We start from the raw sequence: 22683 nt of genomic DNA on the forward strand, positions 1-22683 counted from the left end.
TATTCATTCATTTCTATATATATCTATTCATTTCCTTCTCTATATGCAAGTGTGATGCATCGGGACGCTGATTGTCACCCATAAGTTATATCCTCCTTTCACACTTAAAAAAAAAGTGCAGCATAAAAGAGTTTGACAACAGCAGAGTTGGGTTAACATGAATGTGTGTGTGTGTGTGTGTGTGTGTGGTGGGGGGGGGGGGGGGGGGGGGGGGGGGGGGGGGTTGAGGGGGGGTGGGGGGTGGTTGGTGGGAATGGACTACAAGCACAAAATTCTCATGTCATAAGAGAGGACTTATAAACAAAACATTTTCTGGGAGAGGCAAAGTTTCATTGGATTGATAAAAGTTTGTTTCCAAATCCTTGTATTAACAAGTGTATATGGAAAGTTTGGTTGCCTGTAATTGTTTCAACTTTGATAGTGGTTCTTGATACTCTTTTTCTTCATAAAAAAACAAAGAGTTGTTATAGTTGATTAAAATTTAAAATTTCATATCAATTCGGTCTTTTTAAAGTGTCATATTTCAAGTTTTTCAACAATCTAATGCCGTATATATAGACACAGTATATATTCCAAAAGCAGAAGAAAACTTGCAAAACTACCTTTTCCTTATAGAAGCATATTTTTCACTCTCGCATACAGACTTGTAAATATTTCCAAGAAGAAAAGTCTTTGCATCCTTAAGCACCTACATAGATAAAAATCTTTATTTCTTCAAATCATGTGTGTCTTCAAGAACCATAAATTGAACATGGAAGCTATCTAATGTACCTTTGAGACTAAAGGCAACGCCTCGAGAGCAGTTTTAAGAAGAATAATGCTTGATATCAATATTTGGCTCTTCTTGGCATTATCAATGCTCAAGACCTCATTTGTAACTTTCTTTGGCTTGAAGCAAAAGTGACAAAGAACCCTATCTGGATGAAGAGCATGAACAAGTTCACATTAGTTGAAGCTACCTAAAGATGTATATGCTCTCAAGAACTGCAAAAAAATTCCATTTTTTTCCCTCCTTTTGCTTACCCGTTTCTTTTGGAAACTTGCGAAGAACCTGAGATAGGCCAAAGAACAGTTGCTCATTGCTCATCAATTCATCCTAGAATTGAAATTTAAGATGTCTCATGGTGTCAATTTATTAATTGAATAAGCACAGCTGTATAACTAAAACAAAATTGTTACAAAGAAGCATCTTCATGTAATCCAATATGAAACTGAGTTCAGGTGGATAAGGGGAAATATTCTAGATTGATTTTTGTTGATGTGTTCCTCTTGTTCAGGTTACATGGACAAGATGAATATAAAATAATATTGACATAAAAATTATGGGAGTCACATTTATTGATAGCTAGTAAAGGCCCAAATAGCTGCAATCAGGAATCCAGCTCATCACAGAAAATAACCTTTCGAATATAAGCAATAAATAAGCCCGAATGAGGGACATGTGGAGCTTGATTCTCAGAATAAATGAGTATGTGAAAAACTACTGTAAAATGTGCATGATAATTTATCCCAAGTGAAGGACATGTTGTACTTGATTCTTTTTTTTTTTTCGCGGGGGGGGGGGGGGGGGGGGGGGGGTTAAGTCATGCTGTACTTCAAAACAAACAAACCACAGGACATGTAAAAACTACGCGACAATAAGAAAATCAGATTCAAAACCTCAAAATTATCCAATGGGAAGATGTTTAAATAAATGTCTCACTCAGACTTTGAGTACAGCCCATCCATCAATTAACCTTATGAAGATGGACAAATCATAGAGCAAGCTAATTAATAGACAATGACAAAATCACATTGTTAGAAGAATTGTTTAAGAAAAATAAAAATCGGTCATTTTGACTGTATAATCTGACCTCTTTAGTCAACAAGGTTTATACCTTCAACATCAATGTGTACATTATTTCTGGCATCAATTTTTTCAGGTAAAAATATCTACATAATGAGTCAATTGATTTCAATGTTAATTAATTGGTCTAAAGTTTTTGTTGTAACATCCATCAGGGGATTCCTTGTGCATATCTTCTTCCTGCTTCAATAAACTTACTTGACAGCTGGAGTAAGAAGATGTCTCCAATATAGCAATTCGAAAAAAGTTAATTGTCATGAGGAGAGTAACTTTTTTAAGGGATCCATATCATATGAGTGAAGAAAATGCAGTTTACACTTGGAATAAAATTACTTTAACCTAAAAGGAAGTTGTAAACAGAACCAACCATAAGAATGATATGCCTTGGATGCATAAACAGATTCTATTCGAGAAAATATAATCAGAGCATGGGGGTTTTCATAGTTCAATCAAATTATACACAAACATATATTCATATATTGTAGTGTAGTATGAGAGAACCATATTCAACACTGACCAGGCAATCAAGTCGAGCGTTGATGGTTTCAATGTCTTTTAGAGGCTGCAAAATATTGGCCCGGAGAAGTCTAGTCCTGCAGAATATTGGATGTCAGGACAAATAAAACTTAACAGAATATGACATTCATGCTTGCTGATGCATAAAAAATTGTGGCACATACAAGTGCAATCAACCATATCTTTGTACCTTATAGTGACCATGTACAATGTACTACATTACACGGCTGTATCCTAGTGGATTTCCTCAACTCTTAAAGTGTACATTACATGGCTTCAAGCCTTAAGTTTACATAACATCAAAAAACTTACTTCCTCTGCAAGATCAATTGCATCTTCATTGCCTGTGTCAATTGCATGCTTTATTAAAACCCTACTGGGTCAACCCATGGAGTATTACTGGTTGGAGTTGGCATTGGACACAAGATATCATGGGTACGGGTGTGGGTATGGAATGGGAAATGTGTTCAGCTTTCCTGCCACCAGACACTTGCCAACAGGTGTTTTTCTCAAGAGATATGTATTCCTAATCACCAAAAAATCTATGACATTCTTTTACTATGTTCCTCTGCTACATGGATCTGTAATTGAAGATGCAAGAAAAATACTCTCTCAAGTTGGAAAGAATAGTTCTGCACTTCGAAAATTTTCCAACCCCTTTTCCCTCTCTTTTCAGTCTATTTATAGACTGTTACAAACATTCTAGAAGCTTCCTAACTAACTCCTTACGTTGGGCTGACCTTCTGGGCTCATCTTGGTTATGGGCCCATTTCCTTTTATCTTAAATCGGGCTTCCAAACTGATCCTCCGGTCCTGGGCCTGATAAGTGAAGACTTGATTCAGATCGGTTTCTCTTACCCGACCCGTTCCTAGCAATCTGGGTCGCGCCCGGCCTAGGCCATTTTTGGTATCCTCATCTGCCCCCATAATCTCTCCCTAATTAATTAGGGTGAGATTATCGAAAGGACATAATCATGATGTGACGGCTCGAGGCGGTGACGTGGGGAAGCGAATGGTTGGCTCAGAGACCCACGCTTTGAGATTCGCTGCACCATTATTGCCGTGGTTCCTTGGATGTTGAATCATTTTCTCTTTAAAAACCCAAGCTTCCCACCTTTTGTCTTTCTTCAATCTTTCTCACCTTCATCCTTAAGCACCATCTTTTCTAATTGTCCCGGTCAACTACCAGTCTTCTCCAGCGAGCTTTCCTTGTCTTCTCCGATAAGTTTCCCCTTTGTGATTCTTCAACTTTTGCTTTGCTACGGTGTATTCTGCAAACCCTCCTTCTAAGGTTAGTTTCAATCCCTTGCTATTTTCTAGGATTTTGCTCTTTACTGTTTTTCCCAAAAGAGAATCTAACATTGAAAATTTCTTCCATCATTATAATGGCTCCTGACCTAGAGGTTCTTCGCTCGAGGAACAAAATCCCTAACAACGTCTCCCTTAGGGTCTATCCCAAGGACTTGGATGAAAAATCCGGTGAAGGTCTTAACCCAGGAGAGGTCCTCTTCTTTGTTCTTCACTTGAACATAATCAGATTTCCCTTACACCCGTTCTTTTGTTATATTTTTAGCAAATTGGGGCTTTCCCCTCTTCAAGTCAACCTAAATTTCCTTAGGGTAATATCAATTCTGATGCTCCTGAACCGTGATAGGAACTTAGATCTAGACATCATAGATCTTCTTCTTTGCTATAGAGTCACCAAAATCCGAATCAATGACATGTACTTCCACTTCTTTCCCATTGAGAAACGATCCATATGCACGGACAAACTCTCATCTGAAAAGGGTTGGAGGGATAATTTAATTGGGATCAGTGGAGACTGGCGAGCTCCATTCGCTCAAACTTTTCCTATCCCGACCACTTTCGGAGAGTGCCCTGTCCCTTTATATAAGAAGTATAAGAAACATCCAACCGACTGCCCCTGTGAAATTAGCCTTCCTCGTTTTTACACTTTTCTTTGCAATTGCTTTCGCATTCCTCACGACGAATTGGTTTACAGCGTTTACAGGGCTAAAATTGATCTTCTGGAGGAGAAAGTGTTGAATAACATCCCCTCTGCCACAGACCTGCTCACCCCGAACAACCTCTCTGACATTTCCGTTCTTGGTGCCACCATGGAACACATCCAGATTCCTTCTTTCAGCAGAAGGAGGAACCCTTCTGCAGTCACTCCTGTGGCTGCACCAACCACCTCTGTGGCCACTCCAAGCGTCCCGGCTATGGCGCAGAATGCTGGGCAGCCTACCAATGAACCCTCTGCATCTACTTCAGTTGAAGTCTAACCCACTTTGCCGAACGATGAACCCTCTGAGACTCTGAACGAAACCTCTCCACCTGGGAGATCCTCTCTTGCCCGAACTAACATTTCAGAAAAGAGTCTGGGCAAAAGACCCCAGCGAGAGGATGGTTCTGACCAGAGTGTTCTTCCTCCAGCCCAGAGAGCCCGGACTTATAGGGTCATCACCTTTCTCCATTCACCTCAGGTAACCAGTCCGAAGGGTGAGTCAGCCAGAACCTCTACCTCCTCCCCAGCAGTGGTTCCATGGCGCCCCTTGCTCAGACGGGAGGATGGGTCAATTGTGGCCTTTACAGACTCTGTGTTTAAGGATCCTGTCACTCCCTTTGCCTTCTATAAAGGCATTTGGACTCCCAAGGATCTCCAGACCCAGGAGAAAATGACCTACAGTGAAATATACAACCACTTTCCTGCAGCCGCTATGAAGGTAACTCTCTTTTCTTCTGCACTATCTTTCATTCATTTTTCCTGTTCAGATTTCCTTGCACTTGTACTTCAGAACACTTGTGTTTTGTGTAGACTCTGTTTGGGATGATCACCTTTCAAAGGACTCTTGAAACGGCGAACAAAAGAATTAAGGCCCTCTCTATTGGCCTTAACAGATCTGTCCAAGCAGAAAAGGCAACTGAAGCCAAAAATACAAAGTTGTTGGTCAGACTGAATGACTCAGAGAAGAAAATAGACACTCTAGGGGCTGAGAGGGATGCCCTGAAGAATGATCGAGACTCTCTTCAGGATGAGCTGGACGTTCTAAAAATTAAGAAGAATGTCATGCAAACCGAGAGAGACGCTCTGAAAGCTGAGAAAGGGGACCTTCAGCGTACTCTAGTTGCTGAACAGTTGACCCATTCCATTTCTGAAGAGAAATTCTCAAACGAGCGCACCGCTTTGCTGAATGTCATTGGTAGAGTTGATGGTGGCATGAAGGCTCTTCACGCTCGTTTCTCTCGGATAGGGGCTCTCAGGTATGCCGAGGGATACAGAGACGGTTTTATTGACCGTTCTCCTCCCGAAGGCGAATCCAGCTCCTGTGCAGGTCCAAATGAACTAGATGCCTCCCTGGACATTGACCCGCTGAACGTTTATAAGGATACACCCCCTGCTCCTGCCGAAAATATATTCATTGAGTGCAATGAGATTGCAACTTTAGGGGTCATCCCACCTGTTCGGCCTCTGAATGTTCCTCCCATCACCACCATTGTTCCTTCTATAGCTGTTACCACTGACAGAACTCTACCAACTGAGAAGATCATCCATCTTGACTCCCCTTCCAGAGGCGATGGAGCAACCAATGATGGAGATGGAAACAGTGAACCGGCCGGTGGTGATGAGGCAGCCAAGGATGATGGAGCAGACAATAGATCAGGCACAGTAGAGGATGTAGTCGAATAATGTTTTGCTGGCTCTTGTACTTATTTCCTTTCATTTCAGTATCACTTTTTGTACATCAAGAACTATTTTATGATGATGAATGAAATGATAACTTTGTTTTGCAAAGCTTCTATACTCCAACCTGCGCTTAAATGAACTGATAGTTTAATTTTTCTCTTTGAGTTTACTTTTTCTCTTTGATTTTCATTTTGTGCAAGTGTTTGGCGTTTGGCTCATAGTGCCATTTGCCACTTACTTGGCTTAGTGCTTGGCGCTCGGCTAGAATGCCACTTGCCACTAGCCTTTTTATTTTGTGCAAGTGTTTGGCGTTCGGCTCATGGTGCCATTTGCCACGTACTTGACTAAGTGTTTGGCGCTCGGCTAGAATGCCACTTGCCACTAGACTTTTTATTTTGTGCAAGTGTTTGACATTCGGCTCATGGTGCCATTTGCCACTTACTTGGCTAAGTGCTTGGCGCTCGGCTAGAATGCCACTTGCCACTAGACTTTTTATTGGCTCTCGGCTAGAATGCCACTTGCCACTAGACTTTTTATTTTACACAAGTGTTTGGCATTCGACTCATAGTGCCACTTGCCACTTACTTGGCTAAGTATTTTTTGCTCAATCAACTTTTTGAAACAAAATGAACACTTTTTATAAATCTTGAAGAGTATGCATTTGTAAGTACGCAACTCAAAATGAACATTGTTCAGAATCGAATTCAATCTCTATTACCTTTTTAGAGATGTGGCATTCCATGGTTTGTTAACCAATCTTCCAGCCATAGTCTTTAAACTGCATGCCCCCTTTCCTATGGCTTCTGCAACTCTGTATGGACCTTCCCAGGGTGACATCATCTTTTTGACAATTCCCACCTTCTTTTTCAGAACTAAATCACTAGGTGCAAAATCTTTATATTTCACCTTCTTGTTGTGACTGTTCATAAGCGTTTGTTGATATGATACGAGCCTTATTGCCACTGCATCTCTTTTTCCTTCCAGCAAATTGAGATTAAATTTTAACATACTATCGTTCTGCTCCTGATTCCATGCCAAACTTCGAACAGTCGGAACTAAGTGCTCAACTGATATTACCGCCTCGGTGCCGTACACCATAGTGAATGGGCTTTCTCCGGTCGGTCGTCTTGGGGTTGTTCTATAACCCCACAAGACGTTCGGAAGCTCGTCCAACCATTTACCCTTTTCGCCTACAAGTTTCTTCTTAATGCAAGCAAAGATTGTTCTGTTCGTGATTTCAGCTTGGCCGTTTGCCTGCGGATGGCTAACCGCTACCAACTTTTGATTAATTCCATATTCTTCTAGCAAATCCCTCACTTGCTTACTGTCGAGATTAGTCCCATTGTCCATAACGATCGATCTCGGCACGCCAAAACAACAAATGATATTACTCCAGATGAAGCGTCTTACTTGAGTTTAGGTCACACTAGGATATGGCTCTGCCTCCACCCATTTGGTAAAATAATCTGTTGCTAACAGACCGTATTTGTTCTGTGACCTCGCGGTCGGCAGAAGGCCAACCACATCCATCCCTCATTGTACGTGCAAGTCTTCAGGTGGTTGGTGGATCAGTGGTCCGAACCTTTGGCACTTATCGCATCTTCTAGAAAATTCTTCTGCATCTTGCAACATGTTTGGCCAAAAATATCCTTGCGTCATTACTTTGTGTGCTAAAGATCTTCCCCCTGAGTGATTACCACATACACCCTCATAGATAGTTCGCAAGATTTGCCCAACCTCTGTGGGGGTAACACATTTTAAATACGGGCCCATAAAAGACCTTCTATACAATTGATTATAGATAATGGCATACTTCGCAGCATTTGATCTGATTTTCCTTGCCTCATCTCTTCGTTTGGGCAACAAACCATCTCGTATGAAAGTCAAGATTGGATTAATCCAGCTCGGCTCATATGGTATAACATTTACTTGCCGAGGATCTGAGTCGAACGGTTCCTCAAAGATAGATGGTTGACATAACACATCAACTGGAATTACCTTTGCCAAAGTTTCTCCAGAACTAGACGCACTGCAGGCTAACCGATCGGCGTCTTCATTTTGTTCTCTTGGCAATTGGATGAACTTGATTTGATCAAAGTTCTTTGCTTCACGCATAACGGCCGAACGATATACCTCCATCGTCTCATCTCTAGTTCCATATTCCCCCGTCACCTGCCAAATGATCAGCTATGAATCACTAAAAGCAACTAGGCTTTTGACCTTCAGTTCCTTGGCTAGCTTCAATCCTGCCAACAATGCTTCATACTCTGCTTCATTATTGGTTGCTCCGAACTCGAGTCTAATCGCTTGACTCAGCGTGGTGCCTTCTGGTGTTTGCAGTTTGACCCCAATTCGATTTGAAGAGCCATCAACAAAAAGCTTCCATGAATAGTTTGCCAAGTCTTCTTCTACGTCTTCTACATCACATCCCAGCAAGAAATCAGTCACTGCTTGTTCTTTTATGGCTGTTCGGGGTTTGTATGTTATATCAAATGAGCTCAACTCTATGGCCCACTTCGTCATTCTTCCTGACAGATCTGGCTTATGCAGGATCATTCTTATACGTCGTCCTTCGACCCTTCTTGATAAGTGAGTTGGTCATTTGATTCTTTCAAGTCAACAGCGGTGAGCGAAATCTCAATAAAGAAAGGACTGACTGGTTTTTTCATAGAACTAGCTTAGCTGGTTTGCCCTGAGTTTCCTTTTCGCATTCACCAATGATAGGATCACTCGTTCGGCCTTTGTATACATTCTTTTTGGCTCGGCCATTGTTTTGCTGACATAAAATACTAGGTACTGCTTACCTTCTTCGCACAGCACCAAAACGGCACTTGTTGCAATGTTAGATACACCAAGGTACATAAAAAGCTTTTCACCTGGTTTTGGGGCAGACAAGACTGGAGGGTTCCGCATATACTCTTTTAACCTAGTCAATACTTGTCGTTGCTCATCCCCCCAGGACTGTCTTCCATGGTTTCTTATTGTATCGAAGAATGGCTTGCAGCGGTCTGACAGCTTAGAAATGAATCGACTCAGTGCCGCTATTCGTCCGGTAAGAGCTTGCACCTCTTTGACTGTGCTTGGCTGTGCATTTTTTAGTAGAGCTTCCGCTTGGGCTGGGCTAACTTCAATCCCTCTGTTGTTGACCACGCGCCCCAGGAACTGCCCAGAGCTTACACCGAACGAGCACTTAGTCGGGTTCAGTTTCATACTATACCTTCTCAACACCCTGAACACATCTTGCAAATGTTGCAAATGATGGTCCTTCTTTCTACTCTTTACCACCATTTCATCAATATAAACCTCTACGGTCTTACCCATTTGACTTTTGAAAATCTTGCTGACCAACCTTTGGTAAGCGGCCCTAGCATTCTTCAATCCGAACGGTATAACCTTATAGTAGGAGATCCCTCGTTCAGTAACAAAAGAAGCCTTTTCCTCATCGTTCGGATCCATAGGGATTTGATTATAGCCTGAGTAAGCATCCAGAAAGGTTAGCCGTTCATACCCAGTTGTGGCATCCACCATTTGATCAATCTTTGGCAACGAAAAACTATCCTTCGGGCAGGCTTTGTTCAGGTTGGTAAAGTCAATACAAACTCTCAATTTCCCACTCTTCTTTTGCACTATAACCACGTTCGAGAGCCAGGACGGATATTGAACTTCTCTAATGAACCCTGCTTCCAGTAACCTGTCAATTTCATCAGCTATGATCTGGTTACGCTTCGGGACCAACCTCCTCTGCTTTTATCTTACAGGCTTGACGTTCGGGTTTACGTTGAGGGAATGACAGGAGACAGAGGGATCGATCCTTGGAATGTCTGAATGGCTCCAAGCAAACACATCTGCGTTCTGAGACAGGAAATTAACTAATTGGCATTTTTCTTCCTCTGCAAGCCCTGACCCTACTCTTGTCGTTCTGTCTGGCCTCAGATGATCGATTTGCACATCAACGAGAGGTTCTTCGGTCAAGACCGAAGGCTCCTCCTCCCCATTCTCGTTGGGTGGAGGCTCCTGTAATTGCTATCTTGGGCTAGCAGAACGGATAGGAGCTTTTCCCTTCCCAACAGCTTTCAAAGTTACAGAGTAGCATTCCTTGGCGGCGACCTGGTCCCCATGGATATCAATCACCTTACTCCCATCTGGGCTCAAGCATCTCATCACCTGGTGCAAAGTCGACGGGACACCCTGGACTTGTGAATCCACCCTCTTCCCATCAAGAAATTGTAAGACGGATGGATTTCAACGACCACAAAGCTTTCAATCAGCTCTCTTTCAGCAGCTCGAACTGGCAGTTCTACCATACTAATAGGTTCCACTCTTCCCGTCGAATCCCAACAAAGGATTCCCAATGGGTTTAAGCTTCTCTGGCTTGATCTCGAGCCAGTCAAACGTTATTCTTGGCATGACATTCACGCTGCTCCCTGGATCAATTAAAACTCTTCGTACCAAGCACTCTGCCACCGTCAAGCTAATGACTAGAGGATCTTCATGAGGGATCTGAACTCGCAGCAAATCTATTCTGTCAAACTTTATCTGAGCTGATGCGCTCTGCTAGTGCAGAGCATTTACACTGCCTATCATCCTCTTCATTTGCGCTTGACAGAGACGTGTCCGGAGCAGTTCTTCTGACTCTTCGGTCTGCTCAGGTCGGCCATGAATTACATTTATAATCCAAACAGGCTGGGCATTATGGTAGTTCGGCTTCTGATTTCTTTTCACTTGTTCAGCCGGTCGGTTCTATTCCACTGCCGACCCTTGAACGTATCCTGCGAACTCTCCCCTTACTATCAGCATCTCCACTTGCTTCCTTAAGTTCCTGCATTCATTAGTCTGATGACCAAAATCACTATGGAAAGCGCAATGTTTAGAGTGATCTCTCTGTTCAATTGGTTGTCTGATTGGTAGGGGAGAACGGAACTTATCTTTGTTTTCTTGATACAACCTCGCCAGGGTGACTTTGAATGGAGTGATCGACTCCTCCTCTCTAGGCCTCTTTTCTGCTTTCCAGGAGGTCTGACGCTGTGGTGGAGCTTGTTTTTGTCTGATCTTTGTTTTGGTCTTCTCCTCCGTCGTAACCATTGACGTTTTCCTTGCGTTGGCAGCTTCTTCTTCTTCCAAGCGCACAAAATCATCAATTCTTTCGTTCAACTCGTTCATGGTCTTCGGCGTATTCACCACTAGAGTTGTATGGAACGGTGTCCCTCGGTTCATTGCTAGTTTAAACGCCTGAACTGCCGTAGATGGATGGCATTCTATTACCATGCTCTTAACGCGGTTGAACCTGGTGAAGAAAGCTTGGAGACGTTCATCCTCGGGCTGCTTCATCGTAAACAGACTTAAAATATCTTTGGCCGGACGCTTGTTCCCTGGCTTATGAATCTATCACATAGGGTCCAGAAGCTATCCACTGAGCCTCTTGCCAGGTTCTTAAACCAATTGAGCGCCGGTCCAGTCAAGCTTGTAGGAAAGCACTTGCACATCAAAGGATCATTCTCCGTGTTCAGCGCCATTTTCAATTGGATGTGGTAAACATAATCGATTGGATCGCTCGTTCCATCGAACAGAATGAAAACTAGCATGGAAAACTTTCTCGGATTCTGAGCATTCAGGATCTCGTCTGTAAACGGTAAATCGACTGTTCGTGCTGCCGAACGAAGGGCCTCACTCTCCCTCAAAAACCTTGGGAGAATCCTCTGATCTACAGATCTCCTATCCGAACTTCTGTAGTTGTACGTAGCCATTGAAGGCCGGTAAGGCGGATTGAATAATCTTTCCTCTGTGAACTCTCTCTGCCACGGTGACATAGCCTTATAGTGACCAAACTCCATGGCTTCCTCTTGCTTCAGCCTTTCTTGATATGGATCAAACGCCATGGCTTCTTCTCGCCTGATCTGCTCGTGATGCGGATCCACATGAATAGATCCTTCTTGATCCTACATGTGACGAACATTTGATGGTAAATCACCTGGCCTGATCTCTTCGCGATGAGGATCCATGTGATTGTTTCCTTCCTGCTCACCTTGGTGAGCAACATCCGGTTGCATAACTCTCTCTCCTACTGGAGGTGGTCGCAGAATCGTCAGAGCTTCCCAACACTCCATTCCAGCTCGCAATTCTACATTCTCTCTTCTCAGAGCTTCAATCATGCTCATCAATTCATCGAGCTTCGTTTGCTGGTCATTCTCCTGTGGATTAGAACTCTCACCTCCTATCATCATTCCTGATCGGAGCAGAGTCATTAACTGTGAATTCCTGATCGGATCTGAACTTTGCTAATGCGAATGCATTAGATATGGCCTCGAACTAGCTGAATTTCGATCTCCTTCGGCCGGATCTGAATTTTTCCTGCCGTGAACTCGTCAGATTTAGCTTCGCTAAACAGATCGCGATTATGCAAATCCAACTCCAATCTCCAAAGATCAACTAGAACCAAGACTCTGCAAGATAGATCATAATCTCACCGATCTGAATCCAACTTCCAGAGATCAAGCTTCTTCTTCACGAATCAATCTTGTTTCCCACAGACGGCACCATTGAAGATGCAAGAAAAATACTCTCACAATTTGGAAAGAATAGTTCTACACTTCAAAAATTTTCCAACCCCTTTTCCCTCTCTTTTCAGTCTATTTATAGACTGTTACAAACATTCTAGAAGCTTCCTAACTAACTCCTTACGTTGGGCTGACCTTCTGGACTCATCTTAGTTATGGGCCCATTTTCTTTTATCTTAAATCGGGCTTCCAAACTGATCCTCCGGTCCTAGGCCTGATAAGTGAAGACTTGGTTCAGATTGGTTGCTCTTACCCGACCCGTTCCTAGCAATTTGGGTCACGCCCGACCCAGGCCATTTTTGGTATCCTCAGTAATATAATCACTAAAGAAGCAACATTAGGTAGCCACATTCTTAGTATAACAATAAACATTGGATACGTCGACCATTAAGCTGTGTCCCTGTGTCCAAAGATTTGAGGGTGAGTTCACATTTATTAGTATAATAACTTTTGTTTCCTTGAGAGACCTATAGGTATAGACACATTTAACCAAATGTGTTTCAATTTTTTTCCACTTACCAAGTGAGGTACAAAATTCAATTTTTTTTTTTTTTCCTAGTTGATACTCACACACACTTGTCTCTTATGAGACTTGAACCTCTGACCTCCCTTTGGAAAGTAAGAGGCTGATACCGCTAGGCCACTGGCCCATTGGTGCTACAACATAGATAATCACAATTATTGATACTAGAAAATTTTATTTGCCAACCATATAAAGGAGTAGAACATATGCTGTAGAGACTAAAGAGTTCCAAAGTAGCAACTTCTCTGTTGTAATTGCTCATACCCATTCAAAATGGGGTTTCCAATTGATAAGTCAATAGGATTGTCCATCGCCTCCTCATCCATAAAGTTGTTAGTGGAGGCAAGTTTGATCTTTTTTATCACAGAAAGTAGTGATTTTCAAAAAATTCCCTCAGGTATATGATATATTTAAGACTTTGTAGATTAACCTGCTAGAAGTTCCACAACTACATAAAAAAAAGTTAAAGAACCTTACAAAGTTAGGGTCAAATGATGTAATACATAAAGGAAGAACACTTTCTCAAGCAAATATGATGACTCACCAAAAGTTCAAGTTCAACAACAATATTGCACACTATTTATGGTAGCAATATAGTGAGCAAGGTTTCCCAAATCCTGCCTTGCTAAATCTTTCTATTCAAATTTCAACACACTAACACAAAAACACTTGCATGGTGATTTGCGGTATTTACAATATGGCTACTTACAAGCAAATCACCTATGTCACAAAGTAACAAATCCAAACAAAAGAATGTGCAAGTAATTAAAATAGACACCTGCTTTCCGTACATAGTAAATGCAATTGGTCAACAGCTGAACCACATCTTTCTCTCCCATATCTTCAACCATTCAGTCGAGCAACTAAAGCATGTTTCCAACTTTCTTTGAAATGTCAAATGTAAAATAAACTTTGACCAGAAACAAGAAAGTTTGTATAGACTGGTTCTTTCAGTTGGGTCTTTCTATTTGACACCAATGAACATTTGGTTTCTCCTCTTTTATTGCTTCTTATGCCTCTCCAACTAGAAACCATATTTTAACGTCAGTAAAGCAGGCTAATCTAGCTTCATGATAGAGGAAAAAATTATGTCCAAATCCAAGAGAAGCAATCTGTAATTCATTCATTAAGTCAACCATTCCATTGAGTGAATTGTGGGGATAATAGGTTGAAAGGTAGCACCGCATTGGTGGCGACATTGTGTCTTCACATCACAGAATACCATATAGATATAACGCAAATTAAACAATTTAATTCAAAGTAAACACTAGCGCACATGTTCAAATGGATATTCTTCTTCCTCATTCATAAATGAATGAAGGCTAAATCTCACGCTTGCCTTTGGTGTATTGAAAGCACAAGCCACTCGTGTGCTATTCACCCAAAAAATTATAAATAGAACAAATATAACCATATACAGTGCAATATTGAAAGCTAAAAAGACATTAATGAAACTAATATTAAAGTTATAAATTAGGAAGTGCTACTATGATATGCTGCATCAATCAATCAACATATGTCGACATACCCTCCAATAGTTCTTGTTGTCTTTAGCATGTGGAACATACTTCTTTTTTTGTTGCTTGTGCCCCAAAGTGTGGAATGCAATGGCTCAATTATTTCCAAGTTCTGGACACTATGAAATTGTAATTATCAAAATCATACCAAAAAAATGAAGTACAGTATTGTTTTTTCTTCCCAACATAACCCTTGTGAGTGAATACATAAAATACTTTTTCCTGATTTATTGAGTATATAATTGTAGAGTAGCAATTGATTTTATCTAACACACTTAGCACTGAAAAAGGGTACCTAGTAGCATCAATATTCATGTGGTCAAATGATCCATTAAAAGTAACCTGGAAAAGATAGAAGTTCACAAAAACAAAATCCTTAAGAACAAGAGTTTGACATGTAGTAGCAAAACACGAAGTTCTTTGTGGAATTAAATTCAAGGTGATATATCTAAAAACTGAGTTGTAATTACAGGTTCAAATTCTAAAGCAACTGGTACATTTGAGCACATGAAAATCCCAAAAATAGAGAACTGAAGTAATAAATCTTAAAAACTAACGTCATTTCAACATTTGTAGACATGATAATTAGGAAATCTTTGTTAGAGTAGAAGTGTAGAAATAACAATTGGATTTATATGCCATATTTAGTCAGAAATGACAAAGAGCAGAACAAAGAATGATTAAAAATATCAATTGGGTTATTCTTCTTTTCATATTCTTTGGTTAAGAATGTCAATTGGATGTAATAAGTACAAATAATAACATTATGTAATTTGTACAAAACAGAAAAGAAACGAGAAGTACCCCAAGCTGGATATAACAAAGAACCATATACCAATTCCAGTATACACAATACAATTACAATGATCATATGAAGAGTCTCCAGTGGAGTCCTCAAGTTACAACCATTTGAAATACATGACACTTGCTCATGGTGTTGAATTATAAATTTCAATTTGCAACACATCTTCACCGATCACCACCCTGTTCCCATGACGAAAATAATACTTAATTAACAGAAAGACAAACAGCCGTTCACTCAATGTGGGGCCTCTGAGGTCTGTATTCTGGATACAATTGAAAAAGTATAATAAAAGGAAGGGAAAGCTTAAGTATGAAGTTCAGTATCCCTTTGAAAGACTAGTCCCAACAGTGAAGAAGCTATCATATACAATAGAAAAACCACCTTAGAACTAGTGTTGAAAAAGTTTTTGAATAAATATGAAAAGAGAAAAGCATTAGGGGCTGATCATTTTTCTTCTTGATGAAGTTTAGCCAAAATACATGCCATATGGATAATCTTTCTTCTTTTTATCATATTCAGCTTTTTCTTGTAGCAGATTTTGCACATTTTTACGAAAATCTTGTTCTTAATAACCCCTTATGATTTATCCTTTTTTATTATTATTTTTTTTGTTGTTATTATTATTGTTATTTCCTTTTTATTTTTTGGAGAGAGGGTGTTTGATCCCTAGATTAGGGTGGACAAAAATACTAGAAGCAATAAAAAACAAAGTACAGCAAGGAGTTGACCGAAGATCACAAAAACGAAGTCTACCAACGAGTAAAGGTCCCACTAAAGAACTCCAATGATGACATCCTAGTCTTAGTGATCCAACAGCTGTCACAGCCAACAGGTTTACAGATCATTGGGAGCATATAAACCACTCTAGAAACGCCTCACACTGGCTAGAACTAATTGATTGCCTATAAAACTTCATGGAATGTTGCCACTAATTGTTTTAACTTGATTTTAAGTTGTTTATGTATAATTACTATGATCAGTAAAGCAAGTGTCCTTTTATATAAGTTTTGAGAAATTTAAGGGCCAGTTTTTGCATCTCAGTTTTGCTAGAATATAAGTTGCGTTACAACCTTTTTTCAGCCAATTCTATGGGATCTTTCCTCCTTGTTTCTCTTGATTTTTAATACCTTTGTTCTTGCTCTTATAGCAGATTGGCTGCTGCCCTTCTTGATTAATTGTTGAGCAAAGATAAGTGAGTGCATAGCTAAAATTGTTCATAAAGGACTACATCAATTGGCATGGAAATCAGCTTCCGGAATCACTGATTGTAATATGTGACAAGCTTGCAATGGAAGGCTCTAGAGAGATGAACTAGCTGTCTGATTAAGTGAGTTCTGAAAAGGCTTCCCTGTCCATCTTCGTCACTAATTTTATCATATAAAATCACACAAACCTCTAATCCCTATTTGACATGGACTTCAACATTTCTAGTTTAAATTAGTGTGAAGTATGTAGAACCAAAGACCATTTAATCCTATCCATTAAGAAAAACATACAGGTTAAACACTTTAGTAATTCCAAGAAACTACAACCAACAAAGTTAAGCCCCAAACTTCATGCATTTCAGAAATGAACTCAAACCGATACAAGAATAGAACAATTGAAAAGGATTTTCACTCTGACAACTTTCAAAGAAGATGTCTACTTTCTCATAAACAGGAAAAAGGCAAAATCCAATTAATTACGGCCATTCCAATGAGGGTGGACCAAGGAAGAAGTCACCTGGCAATGTGAGGATGGTTGATTAATCAAAAGATGCATGTATGAGGGAAATAGCTTTGTGCAGGGATTTATATCAAGTTTAACCTTTTCCAAAAGCACTGACCAGAAGATATTTTTGGATTTTTTTGAGATAATGCACTTGCTAATAAACATTAATTTATAAAACAACAATTTTATGCATATATTTGTTAATTTTATATATAAGATCCAAATTTTGAAATATATCAAAGATCGGCACTCTCACGTGCTCACTCCCTCTTACCCAAACTCGCATTTTTGCTTTGCACTCTGGCACTATACTAAAACTGGATGGAAAAAGAAAAAAAAAAAAAGCTCCATCACTACAATCATCCTCCCAGAGAAAAACAAGAAATATTAATCTAATGTTTGATCATATTTCCTCATGCAGGGAGTATTAGAAGATTAAACTCTCAAGCATATGTGGTCAATGAATGGCCTCCTCACAACCAGGCAGGATTTTCATGCCAACATGATTGAACAAGATGCTCATTGATACATGCACAATGTCTTTTGGATTAAACGGAAGAACTATCTAACAATTGCTAAAAGATGCGAAATATAAAATACTAAAAGAACAACAGTTATTAACATAGAATTATGTATTTCCTTCTATCCAGTTACATTGCAAAATCTCTGGCACTCTTATCACCATCCTTTACTATAAAAAAGTATATGACAGCAAAAGCATCTGCTATTTTTCCCCTTTAGTTTGTTCTTTTCATTAGGAGAGGTTAACATGCTTTTAAGACAAGCACATACCGATAATGAGTGGTTTGTTATGATGACCCCTTTCTCCGCTTCTGTCCTGTTGAGGATGTAATTGAAACTTATGTTGAAAAGTAGACAATTAACAGAGGAAAACAAATAATGTAAAATTATGGAAATGCATATTGGTTGAACTGTTTTCAGACAACTTCAATGACTAGAAAAGATGATGGAGCAATGACACTTTTATGGCAAAAGAATCCCAAAAAGACAAGGAACACGCATTTTAGTGGTTAAAAATGTTATTTGACTATAAGACTGAATAAATTAGAAAGAAATCCAAAAAATGACTTTCCACCCCATTTATTAATTATGCAGCAGATTTCCTTTTATTTTTCATTTATTGTAAATAATAAGAGTTATAATGTCTCTGTTTCTAGACTCAGGTATTTTAGCAAAACAAGTTCTCATTTTGATATTTCCAGTAAGGATCAGTTATGACTAGGTTATTACTTATGCAATTTGGAGAGAGAGAGAGAGAGAGAGAGAGAGAGAGAGGTAATGTTTGTTTCTGAGTTAGCAGTATTAAGAGTGCTCCAGATCAGAGTCTTAGTCGGTACCATTCAACGGCCACCACTATCCATAGGGAAAGGCAGCTTTTGTCTGGTTGTACAAATGAATACTGATTGATTTTACTATTATACCTTTCTATTTAGGAGAAACGTTTTTAGTTTTTCGTTAACGCAACTCAACAGAACCTTTTTCCAACTATTTGGAATTCGCTACATGAATAATATCTCACCATTCCCTCAATCTAAGACCATAACCTCAGACCAACGACTCCAACCGTATGATATCATATCTTTCCATATTATATCAACCCATGTTAATTCCAGGTTGAAGTAGTATACGATTTATAAGTTATACAGGATGTCCAACATATACAAATACAGGCTGTCCCAAGACTTCTCTGTGGTGAATTTTCTCAAATGTGGGTTTAGTGGGGACTCACTGAGCAGCAGATGGCCCAAATCTTCCCTGAATTCTTTGTGAAACAATTATGCCATTAAATCAGGGTATGACATCACCAGTGTTTTTGTGACCCAACAAAGACCATCTCAAGCCCCCTCACCCCCAACCCCCTATTAAGTTTAAAATACTTTGTAGACAAGAACTAGGGCTAGGAATTCTAAGAAATAATTATTCACGGTATATTCAAATTCAAGTATATCATGAGAATTGTGTTTGTTCAATGACAAACAAGTTATAACTTTGAAGACTGAATAGAGAAGTGCCATTGAGATGGTAACAAATGTGTCAATGAATCAATTGCATACTGTTCAAACCTAAAATCTGGCACCTAGAACAACTGGATGTCATGTAGCCACAACTAATAATGAAAATATATATCATTTTCATATGGTATGAACTAGATTAGGAATAAATATTATTTGTGCATATCAAACTCGTAGAGAACTACAGTTTTGAAGTACCACTTGATAGTCGCAGCAGCTGCAGCCAAGCAGAGGTAATATTGCTTGTAATAAGTATCCAAACCAAGCGCTGATGGCTCCTTGGCTGCTAAATTTTTCACCAGCACAGCTCCCTTTATTATTAAACCGTGAAGACATTTCATCAGAGAAATATATGTGCCACATCTGAACCATTGAAAAGAAAAAAAAAAAAAAAAAAAAAACAGGAAATTGCATAAGAAGTTAGGCTCTACCTTGGTGTCATCAAAGAAACCACGGGCCATTACGACCTGCAAAGGTCATTACATATGGATATATCACTAGTTTATTGGACATCAAGAATTGTAACATCATACTACACACACAAACACGAAGGAAGAGAGAGAGAGGTCACCTTCTTAATTGAAGAATAAAATCTATCCACCAGTTCTGATACACCAACCATACCATCAGGTGCCAGCTTGTTGGGAGGGACAATAATGACCATGGGGTCATAGAAGTGTAACAATGTCTTTGTATTCTGATATGAACTGCTAGTTTCAATATATTGAGAAAGATGCAGTGAAGCTGATCTTAAGTCAAAAGCAGCCACTCCGACCTGTACATAAGATTGGTGCTGTCAATTAGTCGTAATGGACGTCCATGGGCATAAAAGAATCAAGTTTATCTGCCAGAATCTCTTTATTATCCAGAAGTGCAGAATTTTAAGAAATGATTTTAAATACATATTCATAATTTTATTTATTACTAAATTTTTTAGGCCATCATAGAACAGTAGAATGAAGAGTTTTTAGAAATTATATTGAATATAAATTTTTAGGCACCATCACAAGATTGCAACAAATAAGTTGATATTCATCTGAGTTGTCTCACGTAAATTCTAAGGCGTAAGCATATACATTCAACACATACCCGCCAGAAGTACTAATGAATCAACTCGGGGTCTGACAATAGCTATAAAAAAAATGACCTTTTTTTTGTTCACATGCCATTGTTGTATGAAAGAAGTACCCAGGGCGAACCTCTATCTTATCAGATCCTAATTGATAGAATCAATATTTGTAGAATAAAATATAGATTTTTAATGCAAGTACAAAATTTTGGACTAGAGTAATACACTTTAAAGATGCATTTAAACAGTAGATAAAATTGACTTCACAATAATGGATTCATATAATGTGTCTGATGCATGTCCAGTATGCCATTCTTTTTGAAAAGGAAACATCATTGAAGGGATTGATAGCAAATTTCAAATGTAGTTATCTACTTATCATAAATAATAGTGCAGCAACAGCGGCCACTATTATACAAATATAAGTCATGACAGCAATTGCAATAGTATTAATCCAACATGATAAACTAATTATGTGAACGCGTTGATGGTGTAGTGGCAATCAATTCAATAATCTATTTAAAAATATTATTAGATTACATGCTACTTTTCATATAGTGTCAATGAATTTTGACTGACAAGACAAAAACTCTTTTATCATCATTATGATCATATGCTTGACATCAAGGCCGACGGAAATTATCCTTGCTGCTTTAGGTTTGAAGCAGGGTGTTTCACAGTTCCACAAAATTAAATCCTTTATTTTCACTGATGCAAATATTAAGCAGCTGAAAAATAAAACTGACACTTCAAAGAATTTCATTTCCAAGAGTAATAGCTATTTATGTGAATTAAATTTGACGATGTAGAAAAATGAAAATTCAAGCAAAAAACTTAATTGTGTTGTCCAACCACATGTTCAGGCCAAAGGGTCACTAAAGGATCACTAAAAATAGCCATCTTCTATTTATAGTGTCCATGAAGGGATCGATGACGAGTAATAAGTAAGAGTGGAGCAGGGTAAACAAAATGGAGACAAGCTAGTGGTGTTGTGAAAAATGAATACCAAATAAGTTAAAATAAATAAAAAATTTATAGGACAATTATTAGGCCAGCTATATTATTGGAGCGAATGTTGAGTGATCAAAAAGAAACAGGAACAACGCATTCATATAACTGAAATGAAAATGTTAAGATGGATGATAGGAGTCACCAAGAAAGATAGGATTAATAATCCACATGCGAGGGGGAAACTAAGAGTGACGTCTATTAGTGGTAGCTGCTAAAATAAGAGAAAGCAAACATAGGTGATAATGTGATATGGTCATATATAATGGAGACCCCCGGATGCACCGGTAAGAAAAAGTAGATTCATTTGCATCAAAGGTAAGAGACAAAAAGGTGGACCAAAACTCGCACGGGATGAGATAATTAGAAATGATCTTTAAAAAACTAATAGGACACATGGCTTGTAATAGAAAAGGATTGAAAAAGATAATAATGTGGCCGACTCCATTCATACGGCATAAAGATAAAGATGATGATGGTGATAATGAATCTCATATTCAGTTATTGGACAAACCTTACTAACCTAAACCATTAATAGAGCCATTATAGATTTGTTTCTCTGTCTACTACAGTTTCTAGTCAAATTTCTACAGCACCACATTGATTATAAGAATGAATAAATAAATTAATCATATAGAAAACAAAATACTAAATTTTTTAAATATCATAGCATTTTGCAATCAAACATAGCATAATGGAACCTAAAAACAAAATCTCAAACTAAATCTGCCACAAACCCCACTGGTCCATCAAGATCCACAACCACGTCAACAAAGATTCGGAACTTGAATCCAACACGTAGAACCACAAATATGCTACTTCAACAAGTAGCATAGACAAGTGGGAAACTGATTTAATGCTAGTCTCCAAATTCATTCGTTATCTTCAAAGTTCAACAGATAATTGGAAGACGATAATACGTATTCAACATTAGGAGTTTGCTAAAACATCGATTATATAATCAATGCAAAGAAAAACAAGTGAAGGAGCAAATATGGACTGGACATTCACACATACAAGATCGTATGAGTATCGAGAATAAAATCTAAATACAAACGAGTAAGATCCAGTAATTCATAAAGATTCTGCAATCTTCTCTCGAAATCGCTAAAAACAGTGATTCGAATCCCAAGCTCTAGGACTAGTACGGAATGCGATATTATATGTATATTCATACATATATATACACACACATATGCAGAGAGATAAATTCAAGATGATACCTCCTTGGCTCTGTTCTCGATCAGACCGGCCACGAAGCTCGATCTCTCTCCGACGTCGACGTCTTCCATTATAGTAGGCTCAGCGGTGAAGCTTTCAGATGCGCGCCAAGTCTTATACAAGGAAAGAAACTCTTTTGTTTCTATCTTGCTCGGGGTGCATATTACGCTTAAAAAAAATACGCACTGAACAC

At 39.1% G+C, this 22683-nt stretch overlaps 1 protein-coding gene across 1 annotated transcript in view; it reads right to left on the reverse strand.

Moving 5' to 3' along the window:
• The window catches only part of LOC132285906 (DNA mismatch repair protein MSH4), a 33128-nt gene extending 10494 nt beyond the window's left edge, over positions 1-22634 (reverse strand). The window contains exons 1-11 of the mRNA XM_059788138.1: positions 22493-22634; positions 19764-19967; positions 19624-19659; positions 19391-19503; positions 17952-17997; positions 14940-14986; positions 14656-14763; positions 2364-2439; positions 1024-1096; positions 772-917; positions 603-688 (exon numbers count right to left, since the gene is read on the reverse strand). Of these exons, the coding sequence (XP_059644121.1) occupies positions 603-688; positions 772-917; positions 1024-1096; positions 2364-2439; positions 14656-14763; positions 14940-14986; positions 17952-17997; positions 19391-19503; positions 19624-19659; positions 19764-19967; positions 22493-22561 (1004 nt within the window). The 5' untranslated portion in view covers positions 22562-22634. The remainder of the gene's footprint in view (positions 1-602; positions 689-771; positions 918-1023; positions 1097-2363; positions 2440-14655; positions 14764-14939; positions 14987-17951; positions 17998-19390; positions 19504-19623; positions 19660-19763; positions 19968-22492) is intronic.
• Positions 22635-22683: the final 49 nt, after the last annotated feature.

Source organism: Cornus florida, unplaced genomic scaffold (genome assembly GCF_030987335.1).
Source record: "Cornus florida cultivar Cherokee Brave unplaced genomic scaffold, ASM3098733v1 CherokeeBrave_3.0.0_Hap2_Chr11, whole genome shotgun sequence".
Lineage (NCBI taxonomy): Eukaryota > Viridiplantae > Streptophyta > Magnoliopsida > Cornales > Cornaceae > Cornus > Cornus florida.